At 45.6% G+C, this 23,302-nt stretch overlaps 1 protein-coding gene across 10 annotated transcripts in view; it reads right to left on the bottom strand.

Moving 5' to 3' along the window:
• Positions 1-23,302, bottom strand: part of LOC119396415 (insulin receptor substrate 1) — a 70,988-nt gene that overhangs the window by 4,672 nt on the left and 43,014 nt on the right. For 2 of the 10 annotated variants that reach the window (XM_049417084.1, XM_049417091.1), the window contains 6 exons: positions 16,098-16,172; positions 11,525-11,631; positions 10,996-11,136; positions 4,891-5,169; positions 2,069-2,184; positions 1,041-1,127 (listed from right to left, as the gene is read on the bottom strand). The exons of 2 other annotated variants lie outside the window; for them this stretch is intronic. In XM_049417084.1, coding sequence (XP_049273041.1) covers positions 1,041-1,127; positions 2,069-2,184; positions 4,891-5,169; positions 10,996-11,136; positions 11,525-11,631; positions 16,098-16,172 — 805 coding nt within the window. Of the gene's footprint in view, positions 1-1,040; positions 1,128-2,068; positions 2,185-4,890; positions 5,170-10,995; positions 11,137-11,524; positions 11,632-16,097; positions 16,173-20,017; positions 20,117-23,302 lie in introns of all 10 variants that reach the window. 6 more of the 10 variants (XM_049417086.1, XM_049417090.1, XM_049417089.1 and 3 more) reach the window with 6 other exon arrangements.

Below are 23,302 nucleotides of genomic sequence, written 5' to 3'. Positions count from 1 at the left end.
AGTGCTAAACGGGCATCAGAAATCAAGGTTTACACTATTTTAATAAAAGACTCTGGTGACATTTCTGACTTGTCCATTGTAAAATGGCAATGAAGCCCTCTAAACCAAAACTAGCATTTCACTTTCCAACCGCATTGACGTATCAGTACCCTAGAGGCAGGAAACGAACCCCTAACCTTGTTCTCTGCAGCTGAACACCATAATCACAGAGTTACCATGGCATGTTTGTATGAATTTCCTGCAAGACTGCCGATAAGTGTAACACAAAGCTAGATTGGTTGTTCTACTCAAACGCCCCTCCACAGCTATAAGCAAGCTGTATTAATGGCCTGCCAAATAATGCTTATACAGACCTGCAATGTCAGTAATGCTTCATAAAACATTCAAGTAGCTTATCAAGCAAAGATTTTGGCTCACAGCTGCTTACATAAGTATACAATATGGCCAAGACGTCCATGTGATAGCACTGCCTGGCACATACACAAGCTTAAGTATACAATGCTTAAAAAGTGTTCTACACCTGGCGACTACTTTCTGTGGTAGCGCAGCCAAAGCTACGTCGGCGGAGCATCTGCACATGTATTACTACGCCAAGTAGTCCATTTGCAGGCGATTGTTTACAGGTGCAGGAAAACGTGAAATCAACACCAGAAAGCCATAAAACGAGAAATAGTAAAAAAAAAAAACAAAAAAAAAAAACTCCTTCACGGGATAGGCTTTCTTACTTACAATACAAAAAATCTTGAACATAATACCCATTTCTTTTCTTTTTACGTTTTCTTTTATGCTACGTAGTCTAGAAAAGTCTGTGTTCCCGGACTACTTGCAGCAGCGTAGTAAAAAAAGTGTGCACTTCTGTTCCGTAGCCTTGGCTGTGCTGCCACAGAAAGTTGTCGCGAGGTATAGGACCCATTTAATACGAAAGACAAGATTCAAATCACAATCAATACCACACTCGCATCTACGACAGGAATGCCGTAACGCCCTAAACGCAGTAGGCAAGCAAACAACCGAATGAATAACATGCCACACACACATACCTGCTGCCTACTGCCAATAGAGTAAGCCCGCACAGGCTTGATGAATGCTTCGGAATCGTCTTCTGAAGGAGAAAAGTAGGACTTGACCTGCATCAAGGGTATGCACAACTCTTAGTGAACCGTCGCCAAGGGTTGCAACATGGACTCGCAATGTGGGATGCAAAAAAAAAAAAAAAGGGGGGGGGGGTTTGGGAATTGGCACCCGTCATTTGGTGTCCTCAATTTGCACAAGGCACTGTTTTCAACTACAGTTTGCCCCAGCTAACTCGGGCCAACCTAATTATAAGAAACATGTTAAAATATGAAGATGGAATCAATGGCATTTTGTTAGTGGTAGCCTTACACATACTGGTGAATTTTGTTGTTGTCAATGCTCAGTCAATTATCAAAATGTATTTGTCTAAATAAGATACCATTTTCGTAATATCAAGTGGCTGCAGAACAGCAGTGCACACCCGCTTCGCATCATTCTTCACCTTTTGTGCCCCAACTTTGAAATGTGGAAGTAATCTGGAATGACGTGGCGGGTTGGAAATTTTTTTTACCACGACGCATTCAAGTGCGTGGGAGACTTACACGTCCGAATTCGCGCAATTGTGCATGCAATCATTATGCGGGCAAATAATTTTCTATAATTAACTAATTAACAGCAAAGAAATGTACAAGTACGCTCTGTTTTTACAAGTATGTGTTTTCTAATAAAATAATTAAGCTGAGAGTCAGCGCTTGTGTTTTGTCAATGCCTCTCCCTCTTGTTCGTGTGTGATATTGCACTGCTTAAGTTTCCATGAGTACGCTTGAGGCTACCACTAACAAAATGCCGTTAATTGCATCTTCGTATCTTGTTGCACATTTTTTAAGAGTAGCTTCGCCCGAGTTAGCTGGGGCACGCTGTATGAGCCTCTATTTTTTACAATTAACCGTATATTCTCAGACCGAAGATGCCATAAGGCATATCTCCAAAGCCTCGGTGCACACACCTACGCAAGGCTGCATGCTGTCAATGACAAATTCAACGATCCACTCACCTTGTCCAAATGGAAACCCTCTAAGCTAGCTGAAAGTGGAGAGGCAGAACTTGGCACGTCTTGTAGGCTATGCGCTGAGCACCAGCTGCCACTGAAGTCAGTGCAGCTCTCTCCAACTAAATCACAAAGAGAGTGGGAAAGAAGACAGTCAGAAGCGCCATGCGTCTCAAGGAGAACTTCACCAAAATGAATGCAGCAGACAGTTAGGCCAGGGAAAGCATAGGGGGCATTAACTGATGTTTTTAACTGTAGTGCAAGATATAGGATGTGACCTGAAATGAATTAAAGTAGACGAAAAATCACCCTTTCCGTCGGTGGGATCCAAACCCACAACCTTCGAATTAAGTCTGATGCTCTGCCTCACTGATAGCCTAACCATCTGCTGGGATTCGTTGTGTCTTACAGACAAACGAGCCCCTCAAAGAAATTCACTTGCTTTCGTTCATTCAAAGAGGACTCCGTAGCACAGGAGAGTAAGGAAGTTATCGCAGAAAAAAGAATACAAGCTCCGCCACACTAGCGGCAAGCCTGTCGTAACGGCCCGCTTGTGTTCGGTCCTGTGGAATGTCGGCACCATGAGAGGTGTCCAAAAGTGCATGGCAAACTTTGGCAATGTGACAGTCGCATGACACATTCTAACCTGCAGACTACACTCAATTACAACCTATGAAAAAATGTCAGCTCTGCTTACAGAATTGCAGCACGCCTGCCCTTCACCTGTGATAGACAGTTGTGCTAGCTGGTTTTCATTTGAACTGCAAGTACCTTTTCTCGGCTAATGTAAATTCTACGCATATTAAGAGTTAAAGGTTCGTCGTCACTACCTAAATCATTAAGTTTGGCTGAGTAGCGATGTCACAATCCCTGATGAAATTTACCAAGACGTTCAAGTTATCGACCTAAAGCCAGCGACACAAACGTGTGTCTGTACAAGAAAGTAACTATGTGAAACAAAATACCGTATTTACTCGATTCTACCGCGCCCTCGATTGTAACGCGCACCCGTTTTCCGCGACCAAAAAAAAAAAAAAAAGTAATACATCGATTGTAACGCGCACCCATTTTTCGTGAGAGAAAAGAACAAAAGAAGTCCGTAGGAGTCAAACTTCGCACATTCGAAGAACAAGTATTTGGGTTTTAAAGAACTAAACTTTCAAAAAAGTAACACACAAAGTCAAAAAGCGGGCCTTGCCGCTAAAACTGTCACCACTACGGCGGCGATACGAGTCGGGTAATGGATCAGTCCTCGTCGCTGTCGGACAACTCCTTGTCGCTTTCAACACTCTTCGATTTCGGGAAACCGGCCCTGCTTTGGTCCACTGAAACCTTTTCGTGAAGCTTTGCTGTAAAAAATCTGCTTCTGTTTGCGCCAGTCTCGCACGCACGTTTCGGGAACTTCGAACGACCGCGATGCGGCCCGATTTCCGTCCGTCTCTCTGCACATGTAATAACTATTCTTTTAAATGCGGCATCGTGGTGCACTCGTCGAGTATTTAGAGTCGGCACTTCCATGCCGTCGATGCGAACTCAGAACGGGATGACAATCTCCTCAGCATACGTACGAACTGAAAAAATGGCAGAAATGGCCAAAGCGCGTAGGCGCGTAGGAGGCGGCCATTTTGAAATGTCGATGGCAATATGATAACCGAGTTTCTTTTTTTTTTTCGGTACTCGATTCTAACGCGCATGCGATTTTTGGACTCGTTTTCCCGGAAAAAAGGTGCGCGTTAGATTCGAGTAAATACGGTAAGTGCTATTGGATTGGAGCATTTACGCAAGCTCTCTGTGGGAGGCACAGCAGTGGCTGTGGGCCGAGCTGACATTTTAACAGCAGAGCTGTTCTACGGCTGGACCCAATGACAGATGAGTGTCTGCGTCGCATGCCACACTTCCATTCCCAGATACACCCACAGATGGCTTAACTGCCTTGGTCGTGGATGATGCGGTAGACGCACAGTGAAACGGAGAAGGGCAGCTCGAGCGTTTTATAAGGCCTAAAGTGACTGTGGCAGCGGTGGGTGTGGCAAGAAGGTGCCACACGTTCTTCCCCGTGCATCTCTATTCTGCAAATAACGTAATCACTGACACTCACGCAAAATCACAAAACATCACAGAAAATCACAAGGGAAACACAGGAGAACCGCAGCTCTGCTGTTTCTTCAGCTTTCAAACTAGGTAGAACTGGAGCAAGCTTTTTTTTTCTTCTTAAGTTGATATGGAGTATAGCAAAATGTAATGTTACCGGTCCTCTATCACATTTAATGGGGCCATGACAGGGTCACCCAACAATTTGTGGTTTTCAGCGAAAAATAGAAGTGGAGGGTCTATTATGCCTCTACATATATGAAAAGTAGACTGTAAAAGAATATGTCAGTGCAAGACAAGCCCTAGAAGTTGCTGGCTCTAAACACCGCCCACCACCGGCGACCGCCATTTTGCCATGACGTCCGTGACGGCATGTGCTGCATGGAGCGGTGCCGTCCTCTTTTACCCAAGTTTCAGCCACTACGAATTGTTCAATTTCAGTGCGAAGCTGAAGAAAGCTAAAATATGTTGATATCACGTGCAGCTGACCACAGAACAATATCGTTCGCCGGCATGCAGATGCTCACACAGCAGGCTGCTTGTTACGTCACGGCTCGCGAGTGCACCAGTGTTGCCCGACTCTCAGGCCGCTCATGTTTATAAAAATATTGAATTTTAAATTAAGCGCTCGACCAAATGCGCCAAAACTTCACCAGCTTATTGGTGGATGCACAAGGATTAACCCACATAACACAGATTATGATGGAAAATCGGGTGTCACGGCCCCTTTAACTCACCAGACTTTGGAAGCGATGAAGAGAGTGGAGCCATGTCCATGTATTCGGACGGAGGCACTGAGAGAATCGTCGTGGGGAAGCCAGCGTGCACCACCGTTGGAGAGGAACAGCTCGCGTGGCTCACTGGCCGCACAGTGGTGCAGCCACTGGTCGCCGCAGCACCCTGCGGCTCCATGGACAGGTAGCCCGTGTCAACCGACGACGATGGCACCGCAGTCTTCTCCAGGGAGCTGCTCAGGCTCATCGACCCCACAGGGCTCATGGGAATGTAGCCATCTCCTAGGGCACAAACAGGAGCCAATCCACATAATAATATAATAATTGTTGGGGTTTTACGTCCAGAGACCATGATATGATTGTGAGACGCCACAGTGGAGGGCTCCGGAAATTTCGACCACCTGTAAATCTTTAATGTGCATGTAAATCTAAGTACACGGGTCTCTAGCACTTTGCCTCCACTGAAATGTGGCCGCCGCAGCCAGGATTCGATCCCGTGACCTTCGGGTCAGCAGTCAAGCACCATAACTACTAGACCACTGCAGTGGGTGGGAGCCGACCGGCTGATCTAGATCGTCCCCTTTTTTTTCTCCACAGCGGGGAATTTCGTTTTGGCTACGCCTCCCGCACACGAGCTTAGCACTTCGCCACCCTCGCACCCCCGTTAGAGTGGACTAGCCAAAATCGGCCGCGACAAAATGTCCGGATTTTTCCAGCGTCAAAGACGACCGAAGAACTCCACACATCCAATTCTATTTTTCACACATCAGTGTTGCTAAAATTATAATAATAATATCTGGGGTTTTACGTCCCAAAACCAAGATATGATTATGAGAGACGCCGTAGTGGAGGGCTCCGGAAATTTCGACCATCTGGTGTTCTTTAACGTGCACCTAAATCTAAGTACACGGGCCTCTACCATTTCGCCTCCATCGAAATGCGACCGCCGCGGCCGGGATCGAACTCGCGACCTTCGGGTCAGTAGCCGAGCACCGTAACCGCTATACCACCGCGGCGGACAGTGGTGCTAAAATACGATATAAGTTTGCACTACGACAGCACTAGCAAAAACTGATCACAGGATGTGCAGTGAAGCCAACCTTCTCCCATACCTAACTCATTCTCTTAAAGGGGTCATGAACCACTTTTCCAAGTAATGATCTAATGACCTCAGTATCGGAGTTTACTGCCTCCCGAATCGATTGCCGCAAAAATTTCTTGAATCCGTCAAGAATGAGCGGAGTTACGGGGGTTTGGCGCACGCTCTCAGCGCTTTCTTTCTTTTCTCATGCCGACGAGCGCACTGGAAGCTAGACAGGGAGTAATGGCACGGGGGTAAGAAGTTACGTCAGCGCGCGTCATGAAACGCGATCGCTCTCCCGCTGTAATTCGCGTGCGCGAGTGCGGCTAACATGTAAATTTAGCAGACTGAGGAGTGCGCCGCGGGCAAGTGGCGGCACCCCATGGCAAGAAGCGCATCTCATCCGGCTATCGGCCAATTAGCATGCTCTATCTCTTGCGACGTAAACTGGCAGATCCGCGACGTCAACGTGCAGACGCCCCGCCCACCAACGAGAGTGAGAACCGGCCTCTGTTTGAAAAGAGGGCGCCTGAGGAAACGGCAACTTCGCGCTCCGCTTGTGGCCTTTACGCGGCGCGCACGACTGTAATATTTTGCAGAGCAGTTCATAGCCGTGTGAGCTTTCCGCAGGATGTGTTTTTTCAACAAGCCCAAGGGGTGCTTCATGACCCCTTTAATGTTATCCACGAAGAAATATTTCTTTGAATACATTTTATGTGTTAAATGCACTGACTCTAAGGAGCATTGAGAAAAAAAAAACGAAATTGCAAGTGATTTCTTAAAAAATAACTTGCGAGGTTACAGGTTGATCAGGGCAAACTACTTCAAAGTGACTAGCTGCACTGCAGAAATATTCATTAACTTCCTTTTTATTGCGATAGCAATTATATGGACAGTCACGGCTGATTTTTGCCGTCGCCGGCTGCCGTCATTCACCGTATATGTACAGTAAAACCTCGATAATTCGAAGGCCTCGGGACCGAGAAAAATATCCCAATTAAGCGGGATTCCCAATTATCCGAAACAACGCGAAATCAAAGAAATCAGCCAGAAAACGTGATGTACGGAAGTCACACCTTTATTGTGGCAAGTCAGCCTACTTGGAGAAAAATTCCTCCATGCGTGACTGACGTGTTCGGTAGTTCCCAGCACTGAAAGTCATATTTTCCAGCCTGTCAATGAGGCGCAGCATCTCAGCCTCGCCGCCGTTGCACTCGACGAAGCTGCGCACAACACTCAAGGCATCGATGACATCCGCCAAAGGGGGTGCTCGGGAGGGCTCGTCATCGCTGTCAACATTAGAGGCCGAATCGGTCGATCTCGCAGCTATCTCGCTGTCGATGTCGGCGTAAAACGTCTGCACTGTGCACTCGACATTTGCGTACTCGGAGAATCCGATTGGAGTGCGCTCCTCGTCCGCGTGCAAAGCCTCATATCGAGCGCAGAGAGTCTCCCCTTCTTCATCAAACGGGCAAGTGACAGCGGTGACAGCAAACTCAGCGGAGGTTGCCTCTTCTTCACAAAACCGGCGTGCTCAAAACACCGTCGAATAACGGTGGCCTCCACCTGCCTCCATGCGTGAACAATGAGGCAAATACCACCGAGGAGGTCAATGTTATACTCCTTTCCGTTGTCATAGCAAGGAGCATTCGCTTCAACAGAATGTAGCGATATATTTTCCTGGTATGGTGTATGACGCCCTGGTCCATCGGCTGCGATAGCGACGTCGTGTTCGGGGGGTAGAAAGACCAGCCTGATTGCCTGCAGGTTCTGAATGTCGCCGTGAGCTGGGCAATTATCGACGACGAACAAAACGCTGCGCCCTGCGGCCGCAAACTTGCGGTCAAGGTGCCGCACGTATTCTTCAAAGAGTGCAGCCGTCATCCAAGCTTTCTTGTTGTTTTTATAGATCAGGTCATCCTTGGATGGCAGTCGTGCATTTTTGAAACAACGAGGCTTTTCTGTCTTCCCAATAACAAGCAGTGGCAGCTTGTGCTCACCGCACATGCTTGCACCAAACAAAACAGTGATTCTATCTTTGTTCTGTTTCCGCCCCTTAATGTCTGTCTCCTTCAAAGCGAACGTCTTCATAGGCAACATTTTGTAGAACAGAGCAGCTTCATCAAGGTTGTAAACATCTGCTGCTTCGTACTTGGCGAGTAGTGGAGCCAAGGTGTGCTGCTTCCAGCCGTCGACAACAGACTGATCCGCGCTGCCACTCTCGCCACAAACAGTCACGAACGTCAGGTTGTTGCGCTCCTTAAATCGGCAAAACCATCCATTGCTGCATTTAAACTCAGAATGTCCAAGTTGCAGCGCCAGCTGGTTGGCCTTCTCACGCAATATGGTCCCATTCACAGGAAGGTGTGCTGCGTTGGCTTTCTGCAACCAGTCGATCAGAGCTGCTTCAACGTCGGCGTACGTAGGCGGGCGTACTCGTGTACGCTTTGACGAGTGCGTCTTGCTGTAAGCATCGAGAATTTTCTCCTTATTCTTGATGATGTTGCACAGCGTTGACAGAGGCACGTGGTGCTTTTCGGCGAGAGCCGTTTTCGACGCCGTCGACTTGCTGGCCTCTTCAATTAAGCACACCTTTTCGTGCAGGGACAAGCTCTTGTACTTCGGCATCTTCCTTCCAAGCACACCTCAATCAACTAATTCACAGGGAAGACACTCAAGCGGAGACAGGAGACAAATGGAGCAGTCGCACCGAATCGCACAATGCTCGCCAGCCGACATCCAAATGGCACAAAGACTCCACAAAACATTCACTTCGCTAGAGTGGCTAACATCGCTGTTGAGATGATGATGATCATGATCGCAACCGCACGCATCGCCGCCTGGCAATTGCTAAAACATGGCGTCTACGACGTATTTCCGGTAAAAAAAAACATGGCCTTCGAGATCCGTACATCAAAAAAAAATGCATGTTTTAGTTACAGCCTCCGAGATTCGCAACACCCTTTGCATATCTTGGAAGTCGCGGCCAAGTGTGCCAATTACCGTATTTACTCGATTCTACCGCGCCCTCGATTGTAACGCGCACCCGTTTTCCGCGACCAAAAAAAAAAAAAAGTAATACATCGATTGTAACGCGCACCCATTTTTGTGAGAGAAAAGAACAAAAAAAGTCCGTAGGAGTCAAACTTCGCACATTCGGAAGAACAAGTATTTGGGTTTTAAAGAACTAAAGTTTCAAAAAAGTAAAACACAGTCAAAAAGCGGGCCTTGCCGCTAAAACTGTCACCACTACGGCGGCGATACGAGTCGCGTAATGGATCAGTCCTCGTCGCTGTCGGACAACTCCTTGTCGCTGTCAACGCTCCTCGATTTCGGGAAACCGGCCCTGCTTTGGTCCACTGAAACCTTTTCGTGAAGCTTTGCTGTAAAAAATCTGCTTCTGTTTGCGCCAGTCTCGCACGCACGTTTCGGGAACTTCGAACTATATCCGAACGACCGCGATGCGGTCCGATTTCCGTCCGTCTCCCTGCACATGTAATAGCTATTCTTTTAAATGCGGCATCGTGGTACACTCGTCGAGTACTTGGAGTCGGCACTTCCATGCCGTCGATGCGAACGCAGAACGGGATGACAATCTCCTCAGCACAGTGCACACGTACGAACTGAAAAAATGGCAGAAATCGTAGGAGGTGGCCATTTTGAAATGTCGATGGCAATACGATAACCGAATTTTTTTTTTTCGGTACTCGATTCTAACGCGCATGCGATTTTTGGACTCGTTTTTCCGGAAAAAAGGTGCGCGTTAGATTCGAGTAAATACGGTAACCGGGAAGTCGCAGACTGGCCGCACCAATTATCCGGTTAAATTTACATGTAAAAATTTGGGACCGCGCAAATAATACAAATTATCCGGGATTCCCAATTAACCGAGTACAAATTACCAAGGTTTTACTGTATATGTGTATATATATATATATAAAAGCCACAAAGAAAAATAATTCAGAAAAAACTTTCCGGCGCGCGGAATCGAACGGGCGACCTCTCGCTTTCCAGCGAGCGGCGTTAGAACGTTACGCCACGAACAGTACCGTCTTTCAGCCTGCTAACGGCGAGCTATTTATATATACCATTTCCTTCAGCATGCTTTCTTCTTTGCCACATAGATGGCGCGATGTGCGCGCTTTAAAGATGATCGCCCAGCTCGTGCGAACGCCGTTGGCCTTCGCCCTACAGGGCGTGGTCGCCTTCGTGTGCTTATCTCGAGGAAAGAAGGGGGCGGCCGGGAGGGGGGAGGTTGTAGCGGGCGGTTGTATTGGTTGTGTGTCTTGTGCTTTCCCCGCGATGTCCGCGCTGAAGCCACAGAGCGTACGAAGGTCACTTCGCAGCGGCCGTGTTTAGCGTGCTGTTCAAACAGAAATAAGTAACAACTGTGACAGTTCGCGCTCGTCCTGTGTGTACCTGTTCGTTCGTTTCGTGCGTCCTGCTTTATGTTTGAGCAGTGCGCTTCAGGTGCCGAGCTGTGACGCACGATAGTTCGCGCTCGTCCTGTGTGCGTTCTTTTCGTGCGTCCTTTGGGCTCGAGCGACGCGCTGGCAATTTCGAGCTGCTTTCCGTTCTTCGCGTTACATTCCAATTTATTGCTATCGCATTCGTTGCTTCGCCATTGGGGGAGAAACTGTGACTTTTTTCTTTCTAAACACTTCTGAAGCAAGCTGCGCTTGACTAATCAGACTGCATACATCACAAATGCTGCGCCACATTGTTAAGTCAGCATTAGTGCTAATGACCACTCTGGAACATACAATGCACGTATACATAATAGACGGACTATCACAGTTACTACACTAAATTACTACACACCGTGCTTATCACTGCTGTCATCCACATCCCAATTCCATGTCAAGTGACAGGACATGCTGCATGAAACTACCAATAGATCTCAAATTAGCGGGATCTGAGCCCCAACAAAACAGCAACATCGACGTCTACCAACAACCGTCGACCATTTTGGAAAGGACGTAAACCACTTTCCCCTGATCATGAAATAAATTTGCAATAACACTTGCCATTTCCTTCAGGTACATTAGATGCTGGAGACATGGACATCTTCAGGTAGTCGTTGGACTCGGACATGTTTGTTTGTTGATGCCCACCAAGGCTGCCGCCAAAAGTCGTTGGACGAGAGTAATGGGAGCTTTTACTGCTGCCTGCAAATCACACAACAAAGAGGATGGGCACATGCATCAGATTGACCCTCCTTGTAATAGATATAAAAAATAATGAATGAATTTCATGTTACTAATACACGTGCCACACAGGTACAAGAAACGACATTCAGTAGTTAAAGCCTCAAGTTCCTGAATGACAAACAGAAGTCCGCTGCACACCATGGCTGCTGTGGCAAGAAATCAAACCCGCAATGTTTGGTTCAGCTGCTGACCACCACAGCTACTTGGTGACACAGCTAGGAACAATAAAACACCGCAGCTTGCAAAAGCAATCAGCAGCGCTAGAGCATCAAATGCCGAAAGCCACAGAAATCTAGTTATGGTAAAACAAAAAGTAACAGCTCATGCAGGAGTGAACAGTACGAACCTACTGGTGACGACATCATCAGGTATTCGTCGACAGCAGCCTCCTCCTTGATGGTCGGCTCCTTGGGTCCAGCCATGATGTCCATCGGCAGTGAGTGGCTGTACCGGCTGCGAAGTGAAAACATAAGTTCAAACAAATATGTTGGACATGTACATTTTCTTCTCTAAAGGTGCTCAGGAGCATAGAGTTTCTAACAATATTTAGAGAAAACTGTGCCACTGAAATCGTTCAGCCACAATGGGAACGATGGGTAGTACATGGAATTGCCTAGTCTTTGTGCTTGCGGCTTCAACCCACTTCTGGCTTTGTTTATTGTTGTATTTTGGCCTTTGTTTCGGGTAAAAGAATGGCTTGTTGTGAACCTTGTGAGCCGATTTGAATAGGTCCGCCTAAATGGGTCAAGGCGGTGAAGTGGAACTGCTGAACTTTGTTTTGCGACAAAGCAGCTGCAGGCCACAGGGAGCCGAAAGAACGAAGCTTATGCAAATCCATGCACTACTCATCGTTCCCATACTGGTTGAAGCGCCATGCATTCCAGCTCCCATTGACACTAGCGCCACATTTCCCTCTAGTGTACTAGTATTATGAAACTTTATACTCAGAGGGCATGTTAGGTTACATCAACTTGAGATTACTGTTTGATTTGCATGCTTATTACTAAAGGGCCCCTGCAACACTTTTCCAAGTAATTGTCGAATGACTTCATTAAAAAGGCTTATTGCCTCACGAATCAATGGCCAAAAAGATGTTTAGAACCTCAAGTACAGGGATTTCTCACACTCCCTTCAAGCACTTTCTCTCTTCTCTCGTACTAGTGAGCGTGCTGAAAGCTACACAGGGAGGGGGATGAAAAGGGGGCAAGAAGACGCATTCCTTCGTCAGTGCATGGTTATGACCCTTGAGCACTTTCTTTCTTTTTTTTCTTCGAACGCGCGGCTTACTTTCAGAGTTACCGAGTGCGCATGTGTGGGCATGTGGCGGCATCCCGTGGCAGCCATGGTAAGTATGCAGCTCATGATGCTCAAATCAGCCAATGGCCGTCAACTTTGGGTTTATGGCGAGGCAATCTGGATTTATGACATCATTTTTCGAGAGAAGGAAGAAGGATTTCTAGCTGACTGAGAATTAATTGTAAATTCCAGGCCACATGCTGAGCTATAATGTTTGGCTCACGTGTTCCTCAGGTGTCTCGACTACCGATCGGCAGCGTTTTCTGACCACGCTGAAAAAGTTTTGCAGGGCCTCATTAAGAAAATGGCTGGCCAAACCAAAAAATAGCTCAGTTGTAAGAGATCGACCTTATATGTTCTTTCGAAGCGACAATCCTGAAACAAAAGCTTTCTTATTTCAGTCGTGTCGTACAAACTGCCAGCTAAACGAAGCGCAAATAAATGGTAGCCGACGGGGAAATCACGAAAAAGCGAGGTCGCTGTTGCATGAGATGGTTAGATCATATTCTTCAAGCCACAGGTAAGCGTCTAGGTGAGCTTAACCCTTTCCCTAGAGTTTTTTGACTAAAAACAATACAAAAATACAGATTTCTTTTTTATTTGCCCATTTGATTCCACTTGTCATGAAATAACTAAAAAAAACTACGTAAAGGAGCTTTATACGCAAGATACAAACAAAAAATGTTTTTTCAGAATGTGCAGAGGATTGGCTTCACTGCACTGCACCACGGAAAGTGCCCTAACCTCTCCAGTCTTTGGTGCAGAAAATGACATCTCGAAATTTAAAAGATAATGTGCAGGGACAAGGGAGCCCGTGAAAAAAGGCCTTGGACGTGTCAGTGGGGGTTTGTTTAGACCTATCGGCGTCCACTGCTGATACGCTGGGACACGGTTGTCGTCCGCATGTTATGATTTAGAAAAAATATGCTGCTCTGTGTAGTCTCTGCTACACTTGCAGGAGAACTGAAATTATTCATTCCAGAAAACTAGAGCTGTGCGAATAGCAAAATTTTGGGTGCGAAGCGAATTCGAATATTGAAGTGTGAGTGCGAATCGAATCGAATATTTTTCGAATATTTCTAGAATGTTTCTCGAATACTTTGAAGTGAAATTGCAGAACAAAAAGTTGTAGAGGATTCCTAAGCATAATGTTATGAGATAGCAACATGAAAGTGTTTCTTTTCACTAGGTTGATGAAGCACCGGCGGAGTGGTGTTTCATAGTTGTCTTATCAAGAATGAGGCAATGTGGAGGCCGAATTGTATTTATGTACATGATTTGGTGCAACCAAAGTGTTGCCAACAACACTTTACACGTGATAGGCAAATATGCCATTTCCATAGCCTCTCCTCCTCTTTCAACTTCTGTGGAAGCCCAACTGATGTGGCGTACAAGGGTGTGCTTCCTTCAAGTCCGGAGTTCCAAATCTGCCTCGTAGACGTCGATATATAAGAACATCTGAAATTTTGGATGCTAAAAAGCTTCGGACTTCCTGCCCAAATTTTAGGTCCAAATTGAGCCCCCACCTCTGCCACATCTTTCATCTCCATGTTGGAACCAGCGTTTCCTTGAGTTAAAGGAGTCCTGACACAAAAATTTTCGCCCCACGTTTTTTTGCTGCAATGTGTTGCTGGGGCCTGTTAGTCATAACACGGCACATCGTTTGCTGCAGCGCGTGACAGATAATTAATTACAAGCTCCTCATTACCGACACAGTCTCAGTTTCGGTTTGACGGAGCTCCAAAAACGACAATCCGCCGGGTGCAACTACCACCACCTAGCAAGTGAAATGCTCGGTCACGTGAGCACACAGAACAGTGACGCATTTCCGCGCGGTCTGTCGTCATCGGGCTCATTGCTGTCTGATGGCGACGATTTTCTTGCGGCGGGGATGGAAGGAATTTTCGACGTGGCAAATCACTTCAGGTTTGACCCGCTGGCGAGGAGCGATTCGTCGGAAAGCGCGTCAAAACAGAAATGGCGGCTACGAAGTCATCATAACTTGTACCGGCTGAAACGATTACGTAGGGGAAGTAGGGGGGTCACCTCGGGTCACCTCCGGGGGTGTCAATGCACCAGGTGCGGCCTATAATGCTGGATCGCACTCGCGAACTTCAAAATTCATATAAAATACCTTCCAAGCTTTATTCGCTGTCGATATTTTGCAGATGGTACACGCACGTACACGGGAATCGATCCAGCAGGCTATCTCGGCCGCAAAATTTTGTGTCAGTACCCCTTTAATACATTTGCGACCGTAGCGGAGCTTGAAAGGCAGCTTTGCCACAATACGGGGGTGTGATGAGGTGAAGCATATTGAAAATCTAGGGACCACTTCCAATAGGACGTTGACTGTGTCTTGACAAAGTTCGACCGGAACGGAGTTCGAAAGGCAACTTTGCCGCAATACCGAGGTGTGACGAGGTGAAGCAAATTGAAAATCTGAAGGGGTCACTTTCAATCGGACGTTGACTGTATTTGTTTTTGGGAAGCTCGAATAGTTCGAATAGTAAAATTCCAGTGCGAATCGAATCGAATAGCAAACACTATTCGAAAAATATTCAAAATTTCGAATATTCGCACACCCCTACAGAAAACCTCTGGAAGAAAGCGTTTTCTTTTTTTTTCTGAAAAAAGCTGCTGCAGGCACGTGTGCGCCACTCGCACACAGATGAGGATGCCATTTTCTAGTTCCGGTTACCAGAATCCAGTCTTTTCTCTACCCAAATGCATGATTTGAGCTCATTTTATAATTTTTTTCTGCACCATCTGTTCAAGCCAAAGAGAACTCGGCAAAATGAATCAGGGTATCGTAATTATGGTGCCCCCAAACGCTTCTTTCAGCGAGGATGAGCGCAGCCTGTCTTTGGTATGAGCAGTACAAACCGTTTGGGCGAGCCCAGCTTGTTTTCAGTAGGGAAAGGGTTAAAGAACTTGTACTAAATAGAACGCACTGGCGCTCGGTGATGTCACTGGGAGTTGCCAGCAAATCTACGATACTCAAGTTGCTGACAAGTTGCAGCAACTCGAGTATCATCGATATAACAAGTTGCTGACAAGTTGGTCTCGCGTTGCTGACCGTTAAGGGTAACAGAAATGGCGAGCATTCAATCGCGCTCCATTTCTATCACCCTTAACAATCACAGGGACCCGACATCACTATGACAATGCCTACGGCACTAACGCCTTACTTTGCAACAACAAATACACCAAAACCATATTTTCTCATGTTCAGTAATCACTTGAACGCCATCCACACACTTATGTTGTCAATATTACTGTTCATTGTTTGTTTGCTGTACTTCGTGTTTTCTGCTTCATCATGGCATGTCAACCCCGCTTTGACCTCGACTCCGCAGTGCGTACTAAATAAAGTACTAAATAAACATACACCCTACTGAAACGTTCCGTACGCCATACCAATAATTCCATGTTTCCTTACGGAATCTGTATATTTTTCATATTTTTTTCATATGTTTCCCTATGAATCTTACTGAAACATATGAAATTAGAATGTTCAGTCGGGAGCCCTCAGTTCAGAGCCAAGTAACGTACCTCAGTAACTCATAAATGAAATACCGGAAGAGCCAACAAAATAAAAAAAAAAGTGAAGTGGGCCTTACTTGAAGTACTCGGCTTGTCCGTCCGTTTCATCTGCTGCCGAGAGCACGCTGCTCGTGCTGTCGAACGAGCCAACTCTGAAAAGTGGAGGTTCCTTTGAGCATCTCTGCAAGTGAAGAGCTGGCTTAAATGTTAATGAGACTTATGTAAAAAGCGTAGTTAGTATTAATTGGTCTTTTAGATGTTTCCACCTATTGGTGCTACAGTCAAATGCACTGAAAAGTGTTAGTACTGTATCATAATCTTTAATTTCTGCATGAAATCCACTATAACTAGGCTTCCTACTCTAGTTCTGATTGCAATGTTTTGACTAAATGTTATTGAGTAGCCAAGGAGGAAAAGCTTAATATTGTAAATATCAGTGTCATTTTAGACTCTCAGCTTCCAACTAGATCATAGAAGCATTTTATTAAAATAACTAGCAATTATCTCTAAACACAGCTCACAAGAACCGCATACATGGATTGGCAAGTATGTGACAAGCCACACAACATGGATTTTTTATATTGCGGTTAATTATCAATTATCTGACTGCAGCTGACTTAGTGTACTTGAGAGAAATGTCCAACTAAACTCGCTCAAAGCACATATTGTCTGGTTTACATGGCATCTGACACTGCCAGAAGGCAGGTGCCACCATAATTTCTGTCATGCAGGCAATATTTTATGATCTTGCGCTGCCCCATCTTTGAACAGCCTTAAAATTTTTTTCACCAACAGAATTCAGTTTTTACGAGACTTGACTAAACATCAATGGAATTGTTTAATGATCTGAAAGACTTTTAAACACTGAAAAACTCAGAAATTGGCAGGGTATGTGTATTTTCAGCTTAGTTGGCTAAATTTGAAAAAAAAAAAAAAAAGCACTCTGGATTTCATCCTGAGTATCTCATTTGAGGTGAAAGAATCAGAACTTAAACGGAAACTTGGTAGTATAACAGAAAAATAACTGATCAGCATGCAAAACAACGGGTTTGCAGACTTACAAAATTAATCACGTGAAATGTGAAATCTTAAATCAGAGCCATTGTTCATTACCACATAGCCCTCACATGATACATCAACACAATAAGTATTCCAAGCAAGGAACACTTTAAAACCGTTATTTGACATGAAAACACACACACACAAAGGCTAAAAAGTTTCAAAAGGTTAAAGATTATGAGTGGTGATTAGGATAAAAGCCGAAAGGAAAGTGATCTAAGTACGAGACGTCTACAACATGTTTTCACACGTAGGATATCATACAAGCAAGGACATGATCGCAAGACAGTGCTGTTACTGGCTTTGTTTAATTTGACAATGGTCTTTACAAACTGATTCGGGAGGCAACAAAAAGTTAAAAGTGCATGTTGTCACAACCACATGACAATATGCACTTCCAACTGCAAAGATGCCGTGATCAAGATACTGGCGCTCAATTTGCATGAGTTATTAAAAGAAAATACGTCTTATCATGACTGTTACATCAAGCATACAGCTGTTTAAAAAATATTATTGCAATTTCCACCACATACATTTAAAATGTTGAAAAAAAAAAAAGGCTGAAACTGCAGAGAAACTTCCTTGTAAATGCCCAAATTATGCCGTGAAGGTTGTGGTATGTCTACTTGCCATGGAGGAAGACAAAGAATGCATCAAACGAGCTAAGTCAGCCTTGTAGGTCTACTATCTATGGTGCACCTTTTAGACACTATGATACAAGTCACTCACTGAGAAATCAGGTGGGGACTGTGTAAAGTCTATCCATATTAGAGTTATAAAGTGAGAGAGTCGCTAGTTACATGCATCTTAACGTGGATTTTGACTTTCTGTTCAGGCAGTTTCTTGCAAAGTTCTTTAGACATTCTTTGTGGTTTTCGATGACACGACAGACAATTTTTCTCTGACAGACACAAAACACTGAACTTTCCCATGTGCAAATGTGTGACAGCTGAACGTGCAAATGACATGCGCGTACAAGCCAATGTATCAGAGACCTGCGTCTTCCTCCATGGTCCACACGCACAATATTAAAGGGACACCAAAGCGAAACACTAAATCGGTTTAGACTGACAAATTATTTGTTTGCAAACCCCACTGCCATTAATTTTGCCATTATGGATTCATTACCAGAAGAGAAAACAATGGCCGAAGTCTCATTTACTAAATTTAGCTCCGAAACCCTAGCACACAATGTCAGTGTGACAACGTCATGAATTCAAAGTTTTTCGCATTTTGGCTACACGGGCAAAATAAAATCCCTTGAAACCTGCCATTTGATGTCTCCAATTCCCTTAGTTTTGGTTGGTTCGGGTGTAAAGTTAGGTTAGGTTATCACAATGTAATTCATTTTTCCCGACAAAAAATTGTGTTGGCCATAGTAGACTTCGTCAAAAATCTGTGACATCATGGCAATTTGGTGCGGGAACTTCCGAGACTGCACTGCCATCCGCATTTTTCTTTTTGTGCGTTTTCCGGATTTCCGAGAGTCTTCTTCTGGCAAGAGTGGTGCTTTTGGTATTGTGCAAAGTAAATACAGTCAACTGCCGATTTTTCGGACGCCCGAATTTCCGGACATGCTCGAAAATTCGGACGCTTTCGCGGCACCATCACCAGCCCCATAGACTTCAATGTATTAGAACGTCCGAAATTTCGGACGCTGAAGCTATTCCGCGCCCGATTTTTCGGACTTTCTGCCCAAATTGCAGGTCCGAAAGACATTATTTGAAGCCCCCACCTCTGCCGCGTCTATTATCTCGTAGGTTCGAACCAGCGCTTTCGCGAGTCGATCTGTTTGAGACAGTAGCAGAGTCCGAAAGTCAGCTTTGCCGCAATGCCGAAGCGTTATGGGGTGAAGCAGACCAGAAATTCAAAGGGGCCGCTATCGCGGCGCCGTGCGGCGATGTTACGGATAAGCAGCGGAAATGCACGGAGGCGTGATGGCGGCAGCTGGCAAACGCGCCAGTACGGCTTAATCGCTTACAACCCTTACGATAAGCATCTTCAGTTAACTGCTCGGTAGTGCACGTGGCCTAGCGCAGTTGCATACGTACTGCACGCAGTATAATAGGCGAGAACCCAAATGCGCCGCGCCGCCATTCCTGCTGCGTCTTTGTGCGAGACCGCTAAGTGCGCCGCACAGACGCGTTGCCTTCGCGGACGAAACCAGCTCGCCATTGCCGCGCCTGTGTGCGGTCAGAAACTAAGTGCGCATCACGAACCCTTTCAGGATAAATGCGTGCGTACGATACAGAAACAGTAAAGTGACGGCGTCAGCTTACTTGGCGATGTGCTGCACACAACTAGAAACGATCGGCTTGACACGGCAGCAAATGCTGCGTATCGGCGGCGATTCGGCGATGTGTGTGCGCATCGTTTACATGCGCACACGCATCGGAGAAAGCCGGACGAGTCGTCCGCTCTTCCGCCACAGTCTTTGTGTTCCGCGTCATCGTTCACAAACGCTTCATGCGAGATAGCCGTAATCTATTCCGCGCTTTGCTGTTATCAGCGGCGCTCATCACGAGATGCAAAAGTGGCGGTTGGCACGTGCGTAGTTAAGCGCGGGGTTCGCGGCAGGTTGCGAATGTATTTGCGAGAGCCTGGGCGCGCAGCAAAATGCCTGATAATTGTACTGGGAGGCATTAAAGCTGTTTCGGACGTGGCTGGGGCGATTGGACCGCTTCAGCTCAATAAAAAAGCATGAATTCGATTTTTCGGACTGCCCGATTTTTCGGACGATTTCGCGTTCCCTAGGGAGTCCGAAAAATCGGCATTTGACTGTACAAGTGAAGTTAGTTTTCTCTTTAGTGCCCCTTTAAGGCAAGCCTGTACTTTCAGGCAACAACCTCACACATACACACAAACATTTCTACGCACGCAGATACGCACACACATGTACACACATATACACACTCGCAGACACGTGTTGGGGACCTACGTGATGGGGTTGTTAGACGGTGGGGAGACTGAATAGGTTCTCCCGTAAGAACTATGGGGCCTGGCCGTCGACTCAGCGGTGTGGGTCCGAGAGAGCCCACTGCAAGTTTGTCACCCATTGGTGGAACAAGGCACGGTAGAAAATTTTAGAGAGCGGCCACTTGCCAGCAGAGAAAAAAGAACACAAAAGAAGAGACAAAGCAGATGCATAGAAAGCAATACACCTTAGAAATAACAGTTAGAAGAAGCAAAATAATGTTATTCAGAAAGAAAGAAACAAAACTGTAGTCAGAAGTAAGCAACACGCTATGTTGGGCTAATTGGTGCATGGCTACATGAAAGATGTGGCGCAACGTTACGAATGAGAAGGGACAGAAAGAGCGCCAACTCGCAACCCAGAAGGGGTGACGTTGCGAGTTAGCGTTCTTCCTGTCCCTTTCTTTTTCTCGTTCGTAACGTTGCGCCACGGCTCTCATGTCGTTCAAGGCTACACTTTCCTGTCAAACAAGAGGTAACTTGAGAACCAATCAGAAAAGGCGAGCATGTAAATAAAAACAATGTTATCGTGAAATGTGGTGGTGCAAATAAATTATCGGAGATTGAATGCAAAGATGCAATCGTGTAAGTTTGCGGCTTACACACCTAACATTTGGCTTTGATAATTCATAGTTCTTGACTTAATTTTCTCTAAACAAGTTCGAGGATGGCTGCAAGTGGCATAAAAATGAACTTGCGCACTAGAAATAATTCCATGCCCGTTTACTTGCAAGAAAAAAACAAATATTTATCGGAACTCAGAACAAAAGTAGTAACAGGTTTCTATTATGTAGCAAGCTCTTCCATCTACTTTTACGAACATAAAGTTAAAGCTATGAGCTGGGGTTGGCTGTAACCGCTTGCATACTACACTCAAACCTCATTATAACAAAGTCGCATCTGCCACGAAAATAACTTCGTTATATCCGAAAATTCGTTATAAACGTTTATTTTTAACACTCTAGCTATTACAAGACTATTCTTCATTTACTTCGCTATAACCGATAATTCGTTATATCTGTGTTCGTTATAACGAGGTTTGAGTGTAGTTCACAGACAGGCACTGATTTACAGGCAACATGAATTGGTTACTGATCTAAATTACGTATGTGACTTGAAAAATGTTATCAGCATGGGGTTTCAGTTCCATTTGTACCAAAAATTTAGAGTATCTTGTCCGTAAATTGTACTCTGCATTATTCATAACTACAAGAGATAGGAACAATAAAATCGCAATTCCTAGCCCTGGCACTAACGTGACCTAAGGGTGTAATTTAAGTAAAATTATAACTTCATTCCTATTAAAAAAATAAAGAAGAAAAGGCTGTGAAAAAAACAACAACAGAATGTAAGTCTGGTTTATTTTGACTGCTGAAAAAGAAAAGAAAGAGTTATCACAGGCTCACACGTGGATAAAAACTGCACAGAGCTTCAAAGTACAGCTGCAAGAAATGCAGCAATGCTAATTCAAAAGTGACATTCTGATTACCTTAGGTTCTGACAAATAACATCGAAGATTTTTTTTAACTGAGGCTACTCTTGTGGGGATACGTACCAAGTGCAAGACAGACACACAAGCCTTCCTTTCACACATCACTGTGCACAAGTATAAGCAAGACACAAGTACAGCTTGCCGCAACAAATGACTGAGAATGTTTCAGAGATTTCAAAAAGAGACAGCATGCTGAAAAAAAACAACTAGAAATTATGTCATTTCTTTTGAAATAATATTCACTAAAAAAGTTTTACAGACGATTCAACCGTTGGATTGAGGTCAACCGAAGATGATATCGCTGTTATAGCGGTACACAGCCAACACGCTACGCTCCAAGACGAGAAAGCTATTTGAGGAGTCTTTCTGTCACACAGCAGTAGTGATTCATCTCGCTTGCATTCTTTGCGTTTTATCACCACGCACCCGGCAGTACTACCGGGTCACAAGTTGCATACAGCTGTCAGCGTGACATAGCATTCTTGAAAGGAATGCGGTGAGCGTACAGTTTTCAAGGAAGTAAATGCAAGCCAGCTAAATGACGATTGTTGCTGCGTGGCAGAAAGACAACCCAAGTACTCCTGTTTGCATGAGAGTGTAGCCATACCTTACACTGTAAGCCAAACAGGAGTACTTGGGGAGTCTTCAACATACGCCTATATCTAAGTACACCTACCTTTTCGCATTTCATCCCTACTGGCATGTGGCCATTGTGGCACGGAGTCATACCCAGGACTTCATGCTAAGCACATTGCTATAGCCGCAAGGCTCCCAATGTGCGTGCCCTCATTCAAATGTGACATTCTGATTAGCTTAAGCTTTAGGTTTAGGTGCGTGCTAACACACCACACTCAGCAACTGCTATTGCCAAGCCTCAATTACCTTCAACATGAGTCGAGAAAGCTTAGCATCAGATCGTCGATCGAGTACTCAGGACCTTGTGCTAAGCACACTGCTATAGCCGCAATGCCCCCAAAGTGTGCCTTCATTCAAATCTGACATTCAGATTAGCATAAGCTTTAGGTTTAGGTGTGTGCTAACACACCACGCTCAGCAACCGCTACTGCTGACCCTCAATTACCTTCAACACGAGTCGAGGAAGCTTAGCATGATGGAGTACTCAGGGCTTCGTGCTAAGCACACTGCATTAGCTGCAATGCCCAAAAGTGTGCCTTCATTCAAATCAGACATTCCGATTAGCATAAGCTTTAGGTTTAGGTGTGTGCTAACACACCACGCTCAGCAAACGCTACTGCTGACCCTCAATTACCTTCTACATGAGTCGGGAAAGTTTAGCATCGAATCGTTGATTGAACGCGTAAAGAAAGAAGCAGGCGGAAAGTGTCAGGGCAGCAAGCTGACCTGCTCCTCGCCCTGCGACTCGCTGCTGTTGCGCTGCGCGAACGTGGCATGGAGTCGCATCGGTCCCGGCAACTCGCGGAAGCGTGCGTAGTCGTGGTGGCCAACGGCGTGTGCGGGCCGCTTGTGCGCGATGGCTTGCTGTTCTCGCTGGTCGATGAGCTCCGGGGACGCGTGAAGGGACCGAGTTCTTCTTGTTTCGAGAGGTCTTCATCGCTCTGCATGGTGCATTCGTTTAGATAATTTGAGAAAAAAAAATGTTCCGGTAATCTTTGCGAGGTCATCCATGCATTCTTCTGACCATTTCTTCTCACAATTTCACCAGTATAACACCAGAATCCCGACAAAGGCAATTAGAATATACTGCTGCTGCTCTTTATAGAGACTCACGCAGCTACC

Source organism: Rhipicephalus sanguineus, chromosome 6 (assembly GCF_013339695.2).
Source record: "Rhipicephalus sanguineus isolate Rsan-2018 chromosome 6, BIME_Rsan_1.4, whole genome shotgun sequence".
Classification (NCBI taxonomy): Eukaryota; Metazoa; Arthropoda; class Arachnida; order Ixodida; family Ixodidae; genus Rhipicephalus; species Rhipicephalus sanguineus.
The sequence above is the reverse complement of the archived record's forward strand: the minus strand, read 5'-3'. Positions and strand labels throughout refer to the sequence as shown.